Raw genomic sequence first — 16,968 nt, forward strand, 5'->3', positions numbered from 1 at the left:
GACAGTTACTTGGCAGTGGGATGTAGCTGGTTTGATAGGGTGCTTGACCAGCATGCACAAAGCGCTGGGTCCCATCTCCAGCACACTCTAGATGAGGATTTGGGTACACACCTGTGATCAAATGCATGGGAGGTGGAGGCAGAAGAATCAGAAACTTAAGTCAGCCTTGACTATAGGGTGAATTCCAGGCCAGTCTGGGCTTCGTGAGACCCTGTTTCAAAACAAAAACAAAAGCAAAGAAGCCCCAAATGCAAAGGGAGGAGAGATGGAGCGATGGTTAGTTGGTTAAGAATGTTTGTTCCTCTTGCAGGGAGTCTGGGTTTGGTTCCCAGCACTTTCATGGCAGCTCACAGCCACCTGAAAAAACTGTTCAAGAAGGTTCTGGTGTCATCTTCCGGCCTTCTCCAGAGTCAGGCATCCACGTGGCAAAGTCCTAGCAATTCCCTTTCCACTGCTTCCTCACCTGCCATAACATAACCTGCTCCATCAGCTCTTCTGATGCCACGGGCCAAGGACAGTCAGATCCCCCTGACACCATGGACCAAAATAAAACTTGCCCCTTTCTCACAGCAAGGGAGAGGGATGGAGGAACTAATCTGTCAGTGGCATAGCTTTGTCCACCATCCCACAAGGGCAGCAATGTATCCCCTGTCAAGTAAATACTGGGAGCTGGAGAGGTTTAGAGGTCAGACCTGTTTCCAACCTTGTGTCACTCAGCTCAAAACTGGAGCAACACATTTCCTGTAGGCTCCCACAGACCCCTGAACTTTTCTTGCCCTGACTCTGATGTTAGTCAACATATTTGTCAACCAACATGACAAGAGGCAGGAGCACCTCCTGGGGAAAGCTGGAACACATCTTTGTGTGGCCTTCAACTGTGGAATCTGTGGGAGGCTGATTTAGGACCCTGTGGTTCCACTGTCACCCAAATTCAGTCCCTTTACTCAGGCCAGAGCACTGAGATTTTCAGTGTTCCAACTCTGTATCTTTTGGGTATCTTTTGGTGAACCAACCTCCTGCTGGCTCACAAAGTAGACATTTAAATCAAACCCCAAAACAATACATTAGAGCTAGGATAAGTGGGGCACATCTGTAATCCTATTGTTTAAGAGCCTGAGGCTGGAGGATTGCTTTGCTACATAGCCTAAGCTACATAGATTCTGTTGGAGGAGGAGGGGGAGGAAGGGGAGAAAGAGAAGAAAGGGCATAATGATGTGTGTCTGTAATCCCACAATGAGGTGGAAGCAGGGGAATAAGGAGTTTGAGGTCATCTCAAGCTATGAAAAAGTTCCAGGCTGGGTCAGGTGACATGACTCAGGAAGTAAAGGCACCTGCTGCCAAAACTGAAAAGCCCAGTTTGATCCTCATACATTTCTGGTAGAGGAAAAGACTAATTCCCTCCAGTTGTCCTCTGACTCTGACCTTCATACATGAGCCGTTAGACACACACACACACACACACACACACACACACACACACGATAGGTAGATGGATGGATGGATGGAAAAATATCCCAGGCCTACCTAGTCTACAAGAGACCCTGTGCCAAAAACATAGATCAAATAAACAAATAAGGAATTAAATTGAAACGAGAAAAGGCAGAGAAGCTGAAAATAGGGATGGGAGGAAAGATCTGGGTATCCCTTCCCCACTCCTCTGTGCCCAGACCCCACCTTCTGTGGTTTTGGAACTGGGGACCTACTTCTCTAGCAGCCGAGCCACTGCCTCCTGCGCCTGCTCCCCGTAGGCGTTGCCTTGCCGCAGCAGGCTCTCTGCAGCTTGAACCGCCACCTGCATCTTTTGCTGGTTCAGCTCCATCGTGGTGAGAAAATCCCGATGCCTTTTCATCGCCTCTTCTACCGACTCCACTGTGCAAGGGAGTTCAGCACCGGACAGCGCCACCTCCTGGGAATGGGAGGGATACAGGTCAGCTCGGCTCCACCCCAGGACGCCAGTTGGCTTCAGTCACAGTTCAGGGCCTTTACTCCTGCTGGTCCCTCTTTTTAGCAGTCTGTCCTTCCAGATTTCCTCCAGGTTTCTGCCCACTTTGCCAAATCTATCAATTGTCCTCTCTTTCTATCTCCGTCCAGATAATCCACAATCCCAATAAGCCACTGCAAATGTGACTGTCCACAAATTCACCTCTAATAAATGACCAAACCCAAGCAGAGTATGGTGGTGCACACCGTTAATCCCAATACTTTGTGAAGTGGAGGCAGGAAGATCTGTGAGAATTCCAGGTCGGCTAGGGCTACATAGTGAGACCCTGTCTCCATAAAAGCAAGGGCTGGATAGATGGTTAAGACCATTCACTGCTCTTCCAGAAAACCTGAGTTGGGGTCCCAGCGCCCACATCCAGCAGTCCACAACGACCAGCTCCAGTGGCTACGGAGCCTTGGCCTTCTTGGGAACCTGCCTGCGTGCGCATACACACACGTGCACACAATTAAATATAATAAGAATAAATTCTTTTAAAAATTAAAAGATAAGGAGATGGAGAGATGGCTCGAGTATTAAGAGGACAGGCTGCTCTTCCAAAGGACCTGAGTTCAGTTCCCATCACCCACATGGTGGCTCATAACTGTCTGTAACTCCAATCCTAAAGGATCTGGTGCCCTCTTCTGGCCCCTCGGGACTCTAAATGCATCTTATGCGTGAATACACACGGGCAAAACAAATAAAAATAAATCCCTTTTAAAAAGTAAAAACTGTCTGCCTATGCTACTATACGCCTATGATGGCCCATTTCTCTAATTCTAGCACTCGTGAGGCAGAGGCAGGAGAATCTCTGTGAATCCAAGCCCAGCTTAATCTACATAGCGAGTTTCAGCACAGCCAAGACTACATAGAAAGGCCCTGTCTTGATAGACGGATGGATAGATAGATAGATAGATAGATAGATAGATAGATAGTTAATAAGTGCTAGATGATAGATAGGTAGATGATAGATGGATAGATAAGTGATAGATAGATAATAGGTAATAGATCGATGATAGATAGATAGATAGATAGATGATAGCCCCATAAACCCACACCACTTAACATAACCTTTTAATTCTATCACACACCTCAGTTATCCGATAAACGACTACTCCGTTAATTCTCTACCCCCATTTCAAATAAAGCAGGAATCTAGGGGTCCCGGGAAACACGTCTAAGCAAGTCTGTGACCCCCTCCCCCAGTCCCCAGCAGCCCTGACCCCGTACTCCAGCCAGCCATCAAGCACCTGGTTGCGCAGCACCGCGAGCGCCTGGCACAGGTCTCTCAGGAAGAGCTGATACACGTGCGCCTGGACCAGCGCTTCCCTGCGCTCCTCCCACAAGCCGAGCAGTTTGTGCCAGCCAACCTCGAGGTGCGGCAGCCATTCGTCTAGCGCCAGACCGGGGCCCAGCTCGGCGCCGTCGGACGCCAGCAGCGCCTCGCTGGCAGCCAGGATGCGCGCGTAGTCCTCCTCGCGCTGATCCACCTCCTCCTTGAGCGCGGCGTGCCGCGCCAGCAGCCCGTCCGCCTCTTCCAGGCTGCGCGGCAGCGGCCCCTCGACGGCGCCCGCTGCCTCCTGCGCACGCACCAGCCAGTCCAGGAAAGTATCCAAATCGCGCAGGAAACGCTGCAGGCGACTTGCCGCTGCCACCGCCTCGCCGCAAACCTGAGCCGCTCCGGCTAGTGCGCCCCACTCGGCTCCCAGCTCCTCCGCGCCCTGGTGCAGGCGCGTCGCCTGTGCGGGGAAGCGTTCGGCCAGCAGCGCCGCCTCCTCCAGCAGCGCCGCCTGTCGCGGCTCCAGCGCCTGTAGAGCCGCCTCCAGGCCACTCAGGCGCCACTGCAGGGCTCCACCCGCCCGGGGCGCGCTCTCCACCGCCCTCCGCTTCTCGCGCACCTGGGCGCGCACCTCCGCCACCTCCAGCACATGGTTCTCCACTAGCAGCACGGCGCTCATCTCCTCTTTGCGTTGTTCCACCAGCTCCACGATGCGGTTCCACCTGTTCAAGAGCGGGAAAGAGGATGGTTGGATGCGGAGGGTCCGCACGCCCAGGGAAAATCCAGGTCTTGAACGCTCAGATGCCTTGGGACCTGGGAGAGTTCCAGTTTGTGCCTAAATCATTAGAATCCCACTCTGGACAGTGCTTAGAGCGCAACTCTCAATGTGTCGCTCTGGTGCTACCAAATTATCTTCATAATAATATTAGGATTCTGTTTGTCATCTCAATATCTTTCAGAGTTTATTAGCGACTGAGGACCAAAAACAAACAACAGAGCCCAGCTGCCTGCCTAAGACACACAGTCTAGAGAATCACAACTGTGTGGAGTAGTGCACGCGTGTAATCTTAGCCCTCCATGGGTTGAGGCTGAGGCAAGAGGATTGCCTTGAGTTCAAGCCAGCCTTAGATAGATAGATAGATAGATAGATAGATAGATAGATAGATAGACAGACAGATAGACAGACAGACGAGAGAGAGAGAGAGAATGCTACTCCTTCCACTGTGTTCTATTATGAACATATGCTTTTATTTTGGTGTCTGGGATGTAGCTCAATGATTAAGCCCTTGCCCCATACCATGAAAAAGAATTAATTATGTCAAGACATCTTTGGCTTTTTATTTATTCAGGCTTGATTTTTGCACATGGGCTGTGTATGTGCTTGTGTGTCCTGGTACACATACATGTGAGCTAACCTGCAGAGGCTTGAGGTGGATAGCACTGTCTCCCTAAACCACTCTCCCTTTTGTTTTCTGAGACAGGGTCTCTGCAGCTGCAGCTCTCCAATACTGGCTATCTGTCTAGCAAGCATCAGCTTGCCCTGGGGATTTCTTAGCTCTGTTTTTCAAGTGCTGAGATGACAGGGGGCTGCCAAGCCTTCTCTGGTCCTCACATTTGCAAGATAAAATAGGTGGGGTGTTTTGTTTGCTTGTTTTTAGTTTCTTTTAAAGATTTATTTATTATGTACACAGCCATATGCCTGTGTGCCAAAAGAGAGTACGAGATTCCATTACAGATGGCTGTGAGCCACTATGTGGGTGCTGAAAATTGAACTCAGGACCTCTGGAAGAGCCAGCCAGTGCTCTTAACCTCTGAGCCACCTCTCCAGACCCCTAATTAAAAAAAAAAAAAAGTCTGTGCTCCTTTCACCTGCATGTACATACATGCACCACATGCCAGCCTGGTACCCACAGAGGTTAGAAGACAGCATTGGATCTCCTGGAACTGGAGTTACAGAGGGTTGTGAGCCACCGTGTAAGTGCCAGAAACAGAACCTGAGCCATCTCTTCACCCATGCCATTCCATTTTAGATAGGTCCTAGTATGTAGCTCAGGCTAGCCTGAAACTTGTGATCCTTCGGTATCTGTCTCCTCAGTGATGGGATTGGATACAGGTATACCTCTGATTTTTGAGGCAGGATCTTGCTAAGTTGCCAAGGCTGGCCCCGAAACCCTGGGCTCCAGTTCCTATACCATCCAGACCAGACTAAACTTCAATTGAGGACCCGTGTCTTCATGCCTCAGCCCCTTCCCACACCAGCAGGACTTCTGGTATTGTTTTAGGAGGAAAGATAGCAACTTGCCATTTGTTTTTAGACAATTCTATATTCTGCATATTCTAGAGCTGAAAGAGAGCTTAGGGGGTGAAGGCACTTGCCACCGAGCCTGGCGACCTGAGCTCTGTCCCTGGGATCTGAATGATGGTAGAGGAAAAACTAAGGACTGCAATTGTCTTCTGACTGCCACATGCACAACACGTGCACGCACACACACACACAGAGAGAGAGAGAGAGAGAGAGAGAGAGAGAGAGAGAGAGAGAGAGAGAGAATAGGAAAATTTAATTTTAAAAAACATTCTAAATTCTGGAAGCTCCACTGTGGAAACTGGGAGGCTGGGGGATGAACAGTGAATATAACGGACTTAGGGATCTGGTCATGACTGTACACTCCTGCCATCCTAGCACGTGGGAGGCAGAGGCCAGCCTTGTTATACAGAAAGTTCAAGCCTAACCTAGATTACAGGACATCTTCTCTCAGAAGTAACAAGGAGCAGGGTGTGGTGGAACACATCTTAATCCCAGGGCTGGGAGGAAGAGGCAGGCAGATCTTTATGAGTTCAAAGTGAGGCCAGCCTTGTCTACATAGCAAGTTGCAACCAGGGCTACATAGTGAGACTGTGATAGATAGATAGATAGATAGATAGATAGATAGATAGATAGATAGATAGATAATTTAAGAATGGAGCAGGTATGGAGGCACGTGTCTATAATCCTGGTGTCTGGGAGGTAAAGCAAGAGGATCAAAAGTTCAAAGACACCCTCAGCTAGTGAGTTCAAGGCCACCTGAGCAATAGCAGTCCTTGTCTTAAGAAACTAAAGTAATAGACAAATAAATAAGGCACCTCATAAATAAATAAAATAAATAAATGCATGAGAAAATCCCTGGCCAATAATAGCACCTCATGAATTCTCAGTGAACAACCAATGAAACCAGCTGCGTCCTCAGCCCATCACCACCAGCACTGGGTATGTAGTACCTTCTTGTTAAGTTGTTCTTGAGTCTGAGGGGATGGCTCACTGGTTAGGAACTCATATTGCTCTCACAAAAGACCCTAGTTCCATTCCCAGCACCCACATTGGGCAGCTTACAACTATCTGTAACTCCAGCTCCATGGAATTCTACACCCCCTTCTGGCCTGTACAGGTACTGCATCCAAATGAACACACACACACACACACACACACACCACACACACACACACACACACACACACACACACACACACACACACACACACCACACACACACACACAACATACACACACACTACAATAAAAACATCTTTCAAAAAGATTTTCTTGACCTACAAAGTGCCCATTAGCACCTCAGGAGGGCTGAAATAACACCCCTCAGGCTTCCACAGTGCAGTGGATAGAGAAGGTGCTAACAGGAAGACCTTCCTGCCCCAAGACCCACCTACCTGCTGTTGAGATGGTCCTGACAGGAACGCACCTCATCGGAGCTGGGATGACCTCCTTCTACCAACTCCTGAACTGTTTGGTTCACATCCAGGACTCGACCCATCAGACTGTTCATTTCCTGGTCCAGACTTTCAAATCTGCAGAAAAGGAAGAGGATGGAGAAGTCAGAGGTCTGGACTCTCGGGAGCCAGCTCACTTCTGTAGTTATAGGTTTCTATGCTGTTTCTCAAGTTCCTTTGCAGGAATTTCTCTCCCTTTCTTTCTTACTCTTTTGTTGTTGGGGGTTTGTTTGTTTGTTTGTTTTATTTGTTTTGTCTGTCTGTTTTGTTATTGCTTGGTTTGGTTTGGTTTGGTTTGGCTGCTGCTGGTGGTGAAGCACATGTAGCCAAGGCTGACCTTGAACTTAGTACACACAACCCTGACTAGCACAGGCTCCAGTTTTTCTATGGATTGCTGTAATATTAGATTGTTCAGTGCTCCACCCTGGTCCTTTAGACATTCCATCACACTGTCCCTGGGTCACAGCATCCATTCTCACAGCCTAGAGCTTCTCCTCTGAACACAAGACCTCCTATCTCCATGTCCAGTCTCAAGCTGTCTTCAATCTCATGGGCAGCTATTTACATCCTTGGTCCTCTCACACCCACTGACTCAGACTGCCCTTCACATCTCCCTTCCTAGTTAGTCTTCCTCTGAATCCCCAGCTCAAGGACCGCTCAGAACAACTCCAAGGCTCTGACCTCTGACCCCTGGACCTTACTTTGGATGACTGCCCCAGACCATGATGCCACATGGTCTATATCAATTTAGCCCCCCACTCTGTTCCTCCAACCCAGCTGCTTCTCTGTGTCTCCAGCTGCCAGTCAGGATTATTGATTTATTTTTATTTTTTTTAACTTTTGAGACAAGGTCTCACTATGTAGCCCTGGCTGTCTTGCAAGTCACTAGGTAGACCAGGTTGGTCTCAATGGTTAGTGGTGCGACTAACGGTGTGCTTCAGGGTGGGAGTCACCTTAGTGTCTAGGGAGATGGCATCTGTCTTAGTGGGAGTCCCATGCATGGGCCAGGTTGGAGGGGCCTGTAGAAAACTTTAAGTAGATCATATGTTTTCTGTGAATATAAACCGCAGAAAATGGCCTCGGGAAGTTCTGAACCCGGCAAGTATTTGTTAGGTCTCTCACATCTGTGAACTCATTTTCTGTTCACAGAGACATGGGCAATGATGCCTAACCCATTTGACACACAGGCAAATCGAGGTCCAGAGTGTGCAACTGATGAAGCCCAGAGTGAAAAAATAAAGCTGGGATTGGCCGCATGAGAACTGGTGAGCAAAAGCATGTGAGGATGGGTGGGTGAGCAAGGGGCCCTGGGGGCTTCCATGGGTGCGCTCACCGGTGTTGCACCACCTCAACGTCGTCGAGGGAATCTGGCACACGCATGGCCAGAAGCCACTGCTCTTTCTCTCCGATCCATAACTCGCAGGCATGCACCTCGCCGAACATGCGGTACACGGCGAGCGCGTCCCGAAGCCACTGTCGGCGCAGCGCGGCCACCTCGGTCACCTCTGCGAACAACTGTTCCGCTTCCACCACGCGCACCTGCAGTGCCACCACCAGCGGCCCGGCGCCACTGGCTCCTCCCAGTGTCGCCAGCTGGCGCCTCAGGCCACCCACAGGGCCACGGTGCGCTTCCACCTCCCCGGTGAGAGCGCGGTGCTGGCGCGCCAGGCGACGGCTGGACGCTTCGTCGTGACCGAAATCTCCGGCGGCTGCCAGACGATACGCGTCGCGAAGCCAGTCCAGGAGACCGTCCAGGTCAGCGCCAAACTGGTGCAGCGCTCGCGCCTCCTGCAGCCTCCGTTCCCGGCGCGCAGCCGCCTCTTCCAGCCGCTGCCAGCGGCGCCGAGCGCTAGCCGCGCGCTCCGCCAGACCAGCCAAGTGCAAGGGCTCGGCGCCCGGGCCCGCGGAGCTGCCCGCCGCAGCCAATTCCTCCCCGCGACGCAGCGCCTGCTGCAGCAGCGCCCGCCGGCCGCCCAGCTCGCCCTGCAGGATCTTGTGCTGCGCCAGCAGGCGAGCGGTGCTGGACAGGTCGTGAGCACCGCCCGCCGCGCCCGCCGCGCCACCACTGCCACTGGTGGCCTCTAGGAGGCGCTCCTTGTCCCTCGCCCAGCTCTCGGCCTCCTCCAGCTCCTGCAGCAGCGCCCACAGGCTCCGAGAGGCTTCCAGCTCCGCGCGCCGCCGCGCCGCCTGCTCCTGCAGCTCCGACAGACAGCCGTGCACGTGGTTCACACGGTTGCAAATGACCTGAGGGTCGCAGGGCTGATAGCCTGGGATAGGGGAAGGAGATGGTAGGAGGAGATGCCAGCCCATGCCACCCCTTCCTTGGGCTTCCCAGACCACACACTCCCCCGCCCCCAAGCTTAGAACAAGAGCTTTCCTTGATTCTTGCCTCCTCACCATCTACCTCAGCCTTCTTTCATGGGCCACCACCACCTGTTTAGTCTTCCTCTGGCTTAATTGTTCCCTGTGGGCATGTAAGGGCTAACTCCTTCATTAACACATTTCCAGACCATTCCAGAGGGTAGAGCCTGGTGAATGGGGCAATAGCCCTGTAAATGGGATGACTTGCCTCCCAAATACTGGGATTAAAGGCAGGTGACACCATGTCTGTCCCATAAGCTTCATTCCTTTATTTCGCCTAGGTACCTAATTGATAAGTACTTAACTGTGAAATTTATTTAACAGATCACAGTCAACCTCTCTTTGATGGAGCCAATTAGTCAGTAGCACATGTCCTGTAGTCCCAGAGCTTGGGAGGTGGAGGCAGCAGGATTGCACGTTTGAGACCAGCCTGGACTTCATAGCAAGACTAAAACATTTAAAGGGTGCCTGGAAAGATGGCTTAGCTGTTAAGAGCACGTGCTGCTCTTCCAGAGGTCCTGAGTTGGGTTCCCAGCACCCACGTGGGGTGACTCACAACTGACTAACTAATGGTTTTCATTACCTCTTCTGGCCTCCGTAGGCACCCATTCTCACACAGGTACACACACACACACACACACACACACACACACACACTAAAATTAATCTTTAAAAATAATTTAAAAGCCAAACCAAGTGGCCCAGCTAATCAGGAAACTGCCTGGGTTACAGAGTGAGTTCAAGGCTAGCCTGAGCAACTTAAGACCCTGTGTCAAAATAAAATAAAAAAAGAAAAGACAAAATAAAAAGAAGGCAAGCTCAGCATTAGAATATCAATTAGCTCAGGGGCCACCTGTGAGCCACTGGGGGTCAGCTAATCAGTAGACCACCTGTTTAGCATGACCTGAGCCCTAGGTCCAATCACCAGTACTGAAAGCTGGGGCAGGGACGATCAAGAAGTCATGTTCTGAATCAGTAGTACATCGTCACCATGACAACACAGTCCACACTGGCCTCTTTGCTATATCCTCAGTCTTACTGGTCATCTCAGGGGTGTTACAAGAAGAGGACAGAGGAGGCCTCCTGGACAGTCATCCCTAAGGCAACAAAAAGGGTCCCAACAGCCTTCCTGGAGGGTGCGGGGCAGGTGGATCTGTGCCACCAGACAGAATTGGTGAGGTCGAACAGATTTTAAAAACCCTGGTAAATCTTGTAATTGAGAATGGTAGGTATTAGAATCAACTCCTGACAAGGTTCCTGTTCTGGAGCACATGACCACGACACCGGCTAAGAGGACCGTTACAACCAGTCACATATCATAAAAACCTAGAGTTCTCCATGCTAATGAGGTATTCAGATAGGCCTCAAGTGTTTAGACAATGGGCTTCCCCTCCTGGGCATCCCTTTCTGCAAAAGGTATTTAATGTTTGGTTCATCCTGAATAAGATGTATGCATCCTTAAACACCATAAATAAAATAGTTTGGACAAGCAAGGACCACCTCCTTCATCAAGGACTACCGCGGGGGTGGGGGCTTTGTTATAGAGAGCCTCACCTATATCTCCCGGAGGTCTCTCTTCCAGCTCCTCTGTACTTCGGCACTCACTTGGAGCTAAACCAGATTCCACCCTTTCCCAGGCTCACCACGAGCCTGTGGGCTTCTGTATTCAACTCTTTGCCATCCACTGTGGCATCTGGGGACACAGGAAGATGGGAACCACAGTTCCCAACTCCTTGCGGTTCCTAGCACAGACTGGGTACACAGGAGTTCTGAGACCCACAGCCTCTGTGCCAGCCGCCCGCTGTTTCTCACCTGGAGAAGGAACCCTATCTGGGACTGTGTTTCGCCTTCCTTGAGCACAGCTTGCTGATGGCCAGGCGCACCAGCGGCAAGGAAGAAATGCAGCCTGCTGAAACCTCAATAGTTGCTCGATCTTTCTGTCTGTCTGTCTGTCTGTCTGTCTGTCTGTCTGTCTTTTCTTGAGATAGGTAGTCAAGTAGCTCCAAATGCCTTGAACTCTGTTCAGCCGAAGATGACCTTAAACTCCTGCCTCCTGAATTTATCTTCCAAGTGCAAGGTTTACAGTCAGTTGTTCACCAACACTGCCTGTGCTGGTGCAAAGGACTGAACCCAGAGCCTCCCACATAACAATGTGGGAGAATGTACCTACTTAATCTCATCCCCAGCCCAAGTTTACTCTAGGAGGTAGCAGAGTCCCAGGAAGAGTGAGAAACTCCCCCATCATCTTGCAAGCCCTGTGGTCTGGGCTTTCATTTTCTCATCAACAAAAGAAAAGGCTGCCAGCTTTCAGGACTAGCTGACCAGCATCAGACAGCTGGAGAAACACCATCAGATAAGGCCATTCATGCCAACAGTGAGTAGAACAAAATCAAGCCAACTCATAAACATCTCTGGGTACAGACCAAAACATGGTGGCTATGTAAATCACAGTCACCCTGTCCCCTCACATGCCCTCAGCCAGCCAACTCAAATAACCACTTTTGTTAACTGAAAAGCCTCCACCTGCTACTCTTATATAGGTAAGAATGACTAGATGCCAGTCACCAGAGGCTGGAGAGACGGTTCAGTGGTCAAGAGCACTTGCTGCAGAAGGCCCCGGTTCAATACCACCCAGCACCTAATTGATAGCTCACTACCATCCATAACCCCAAACTGAGGGGATCTGATGCCTTTCTTCTGACTTCTAAGGGCACCAGGTATGTATGAGGTGCACATACATACATGCCAGCAAACACCCATACACATAAATCTAAAAGAAATTTTTTTGAAAAGATGTTTAGTCATTTACATCCCTTGTGATGGTTAATCTTTAGGAGACAGACCGAGGTTTTCTATGGGAGTATTTCAGAGATGCTTAGCTGGGGAGAGAAGGCCTACTGTAGGCATGATATTACTGTGCGCTGTGTAAAAATCATCCTGTGTTATTCAAACGCTGGTTTCTGTGCCCCCATGTCTGGTTGCAATCCTTATTCTCAGAATCTGTCTAGATGTGATATAAACATTTCTCCCCAATTATTCCCTGATTGGTCAATAAAGCTAGCTGATTAGCCAGTGACTGAGTAGGGGAAAGAATAGGGCTAGACTTCCTCCCAGACAGGGGATGGGGGGGTGGGTAATTTAGCCAGGGGGATCAGCCATGGGGAGAGAGTACAGAAGACACCCTGAGAAAACAGCTAGAGCACAAAAAGCTATAAAATGCAGTATTTCGGGGATTTGGGTTGGGAGATAGCCTGATTATCACAGGGGATTAAAGGAGATTAATACTGCTCAGTTGTTGTGCCTTAAAGCTTGTGAAATAAAAATATAGTCCAGTCTCAATTATTTGGGAGCTAGCTGGGTTAAGAGGGAAACTGCAACACTTATTTAAAATCCACTAACAGCCTTTCCTGAATGTCAGATGGCATCATCCCAAGGATAGGCTGGGATCCAGGACTGAATGAAAAGGATGCAGGGGTGGGGCCCTGACATTCATCTCTGTCTTCTCACTGCAACCCAATGTGGCCAGCTGCGCCCCTGCTGCCATGGTCTCCATGCCACATGCTCTCAATTCCTCCATTCTGAATTTGCTTGTCAGGCATTTTGTCATAGAAAAACACTGTTCACAGAATCATGCCCAGGTCACCTAACCAGAGCCCAAATCCTATGAAAAACCCCATTCCAGGCCTGGGGCTCAGCGGTAGAGCATTTGTTGGCCATGCAAGGGCTGGGGTTTCCCCTTTAGGACCCCAAACCCAAAGGCTTATGTCAATGATCTGAGATAGCTCTCCGTCATCTATGCAATCAAACACCCAACAAGTCCCATTAGAAGAACCCCTACAGAGGGTTTCCTGATGAAATGGGGTCGGGGGAATCAATGACCCCAGGAAAAGGGAATCTATTAAAGCCTTCGTGAGTTTTGCCTGTCAGCATCCACGTTCTGCTTTGGTGTCCAACAGTCGTGGTTTTCTCAGCCCTGTCTTCACAGCAGGCTGACCCCACTCCTGGTCCTAAACTGGGCACAGCACATCAACGTGGCCAATTAGATCCTGGATGATTGAGAATCATCACAGGCTGAGTAATGGGGCAGAACATGTAGGAGACCAAAAACTGCTTTCTCCTTCTGTCAGAAGTACTGGGAGAAAGGGAGCTGTCTCCTGGGTCTGGAAGGCTGGGTTGTAGACACAAGGCTGAATGATTCCACAGTATATCATAAACGGAGGGACTACCTGACACTGTACACAAACACAGACTGTAGAAACAGTCTGAGGAACAGCGGTAAGCCATTCCTGGCCTGAAGTCACAGCACTACCTCCCAGCCAGTTTGATTCTACTTGCTGACCAATTTCTCGTAATTCCTTTAAAAACAAACAGACAGACAGACAGGGTCTCATGTACCATAGACTGACGCTGAACTTCCTGTATAGGCAAGGCAAGCCTTTCATTCCTGATCCTTCTGACGTCATCACCTGGGTACTGGGATCACAGACACCATCACCACCTAGCTTCATTTTTCTTTTTCTTTTCTTTCTTCTTTTTTTCTTTTGTCAATATAAAGGGTCTCATATAGCCCAGGACGATCTCAAACTCACAGCAATCCCCCTGCCTCAGTGTTTCAAGTGCTATGAATGTAGGTCTGCACCACCTCCTCTGGCTTCATCTAGATTCTTTAAGCCAATTCAGTTGAATATCTACAGCTTGTTGCTGAACAGATCTTAACCATATATTGTTTTACATAATGTTGTGAGTTATTATAATTTCTAATGTTGGGGATGGGAAACATGGCAATAAACACAATAGGCTTGTGCTCTACACTGAGCTACGCCCCCAGCCCCTCACTGGGGGGATTCTAGGCAGGGGCTCTACCACTGAGCCACGCCCCCAGCCCCTCACTGGGGGATTCTAGGCAGGGGCTCTACCACTGAGCCACGCCCCCAGCCCCTCACTGGGGGATTCTAGGCAGGGGCTCTACCACTGAGCCACGCCTCCAGCCCCTCCCTAGGGGATTCTAGGCAGGAGCTCTACCACTGAGCCACGCCCCCAACCCCTTCAAAAACAAGGAGTTCCTTCCTTCCATCCTTCTTTCCTTCCATCCTTCCTTCCATACATCCCTCTCTCAGGAATCCTCTTTGCCTCTCCTGTCCACCATGAGAGACTCACTGCCTCCGTTCTCCAGACTCACCCTGCAACTGGGAGAATCTCAGGGCCGCAGCATTGAGGGCCTCCACCCGCTCACTCTGGGCTGCGATGTCCCCCTCCAGGAGCCCGTGTTTCTGCAGCAGGTCGTCGGCCTCCACCAGATGCTGCCCACACTCCCGAGACAGCAGCTGAGTCTGTCAAGAGACACTGAGCTCACCACCAGCACTGCCCAGGGCCACTTACCTCTCCCTACACCACACCAGCCTGTGCTGCAAAACACAACTGTCAAGGTCTCCCTGTGTCTGTCATCCTGCATCTTTGTGTCTTCCAGAATGTTCCCATCTCTCATTATCTCCATGGTTTTCTTCCCTCTTTTCCCCTCCTGCCCTTTACTCTCCCTCTTTCCCTACTTTTCTCTTTGTCTTTACCCTTCCTCCCCTCTCCCCCCCTCTGTCCATCAATCTGTCTTTCCTAAACTGATCTACCCAGGTGTTTTCTTGTAGCCAGATTTGCCTTTCTCCTTTAATATGTGTGTGAGTATGTGTGTGAGTGTGAATGTGTGTTTGAGTGTGTGTGTGAGAGTACATGTGTGAGTGTGACTGTGTGTGTGTGTTGTTGTATGTTGTGAGTGTATGTGTGAGTATGTCTGTGTGTATTTGAGTGTGTGTATAAGTATGTGTGAGCATGTATAAATGAGTGTGTATCAGTGTACATGTGTGAGTGTATGTGTGTACATGTATGTGTATATGAGTGAGTGCAGAAATGTGTATCAGTATATGTGTGTGAATGTGTGTTGTATGAATGTGAGTGTCAGTGTGTATGTGTTTAACTGTGTGAATATATGTACGAGTGTGTGTGAGTGATTACGCATCAGTGTATGAGTGTGGGTATGTGAGTGTGTGAACGTGTGTATGAGTGTATATGAATGAATTGTGTGTGTGTGTGTGAGTGTGTGAGTTGTGTGTATGTATAAGTGAGTACAGGGGTGCATGTGAGAGTGTGTATGAGTGTGTGAGAATGAGTGTGTGAGTATGTATAGTGTATGTGTCTGAGTGTGTATGAGTGTGTTGTATGAATGTGAGTATGAATGAGTGTGTGTGTATCGGTGTATTGTGTGAGTGTGTGTGTGAGAGGTACATGTGTGTGAGAATGTGCATGTGTGAGTGTGTGTATGTGTGTGAAAGAGTATGCATACATGTACATATGTATGTGTGTATGCATGTGTGTGTGTTTGCATGTGTGTGTATGTGATATGGAGAGGTCACTCATGCCAAACCACGTGTGTGAAGGTCAAAGGTCAACTCTGTGAAGTTATGCGTCCCTTCCACATGGGTTCCAGGGCTTTCAGGGCAAGTGACAGTGACATTAGCTACAGCGCCATCTCACCTGCCCTGCCTTTATTTTCATTACCTTTGTTTGCTTATTTACTGTGTGTGCATAGGCACACGCGTGCTAATTTACATGATGTCAGAAGATAATTTGGGGGAGGTTCCTCTCTCCTTCTACCATATGAGTCCTAGAGATTGAAGTCAGGTCACCTGGCTTGACAGAAAACACTTTACCTGCTGAGACATCCTGATGAACTAGTTTTTAAGACAGGGTCTCATAAAGCTCAGGCTAGACTTGAACTATGTATGTAGCTGAGGATGACCTTGAACTCCAGATCCTCCTCTCTGTGACTCCCGAGTGCTAGGATTCCAGGTGTGCACTACCACCCCCAGTTCTATGTGCAGCGGAATCTAGGACGGGCAAGCACTCTGCCAGCTGAGCTACATCTCCCTCCTGCTAAGGCTTCCTCTTTACCTCTCTGTGGCTCCTCCCTCTCACGTTTCTACCTCTGTCAACCCAGAATCTGCATCCTCCCCTGAGCCCGTTGCACTCTGAGACCCCTCATCTGGTCCTCACCTGCATCTCCTCCATCCAGTCCACCATGTAGACCATCTCCTGGAAGACCTTCTGTAGGGCCAGATTCTGCTCAAGCCGGGTCCGCCGGGCACCTACCAGCCCAGTCAGCAGGGCCCACTGGCGAAGGACACTGTCACGCTGGGCTGCCACCCGACGGGCATCATAGTAGCCTTCAGCTGCCAATGCCTGGGCTAGCTCTGCCACACCCTGAACCCGCTCCTCATAGGCTGCGATGTCTGCCTCAATGGCTTCATGCTTCTTCATGGCTGCCTCCACTGCCGGCAGCTCATATCCAAAGTTGTCCTGGGCAGTTGCAGGCCACAGACACTTACCATGCTGCCTCAAGTCCTCCTGTTGCTTTGACCCCAAATGACCCAGACTCTCCCCTCATCATCTCAGAGAGCAAGCCTACAGACTCCTTTGCCCTAGAGACCAGCCCCACTTTTCCAGCTATCTTGAACATCAGTCCACCTTTCCCTGTTAGCCTGGAGGCCAACTCTACCCTCCCTGGTTATCCTAGAAATCATTCCCACCTGTTACCATGGAGATT

At 50.0% G+C, this 16,968-nt stretch overlaps 1 protein-coding gene across 3 annotated transcripts in view; it reads right to left on the reverse strand.

The window, feature by feature from the left end:
• Sptbn4 (spectrin beta, non-erythrocytic 4) overlaps window positions 1–16,968 on the reverse strand; it is an 87,618-nt gene that overhangs the window by 41,917 nt on the left and 28,733 nt on the right. For all 3 annotated transcript variants that reach the window (XM_076930366.1, XM_034510241.2, XM_076930371.1), the window contains 6 exons: window positions 16,419–16,721; window positions 14,557–14,707; window positions 8,350–9,283; window positions 6,957–7,094; window positions 3,229–3,979; window positions 1,704–1,906 (listed from right to left, as the gene is read on the reverse strand). In XM_076930366.1, the coding sequence (XP_076786481.1) occupies window positions 1,704–1,906; window positions 3,229–3,979; window positions 6,957–7,094; window positions 8,350–9,283; window positions 14,557–14,707; window positions 16,419–16,721 (2,480 nt within the window). The remainder of the gene's footprint in view (window positions 1–1,703; window positions 1,907–3,228; window positions 3,980–6,956; window positions 7,095–8,349; window positions 9,284–14,556; window positions 14,708–16,418; window positions 16,722–16,968) is intronic.

This window comes from Arvicanthis niloticus, chromosome 1, assembly GCF_011762505.2.
Source record: "Arvicanthis niloticus isolate mArvNil1 chromosome 1, mArvNil1.pat.X, whole genome shotgun sequence".
NCBI lineage: Eukaryota > Metazoa > Chordata > Mammalia > Rodentia > Muridae > Arvicanthis > Arvicanthis niloticus.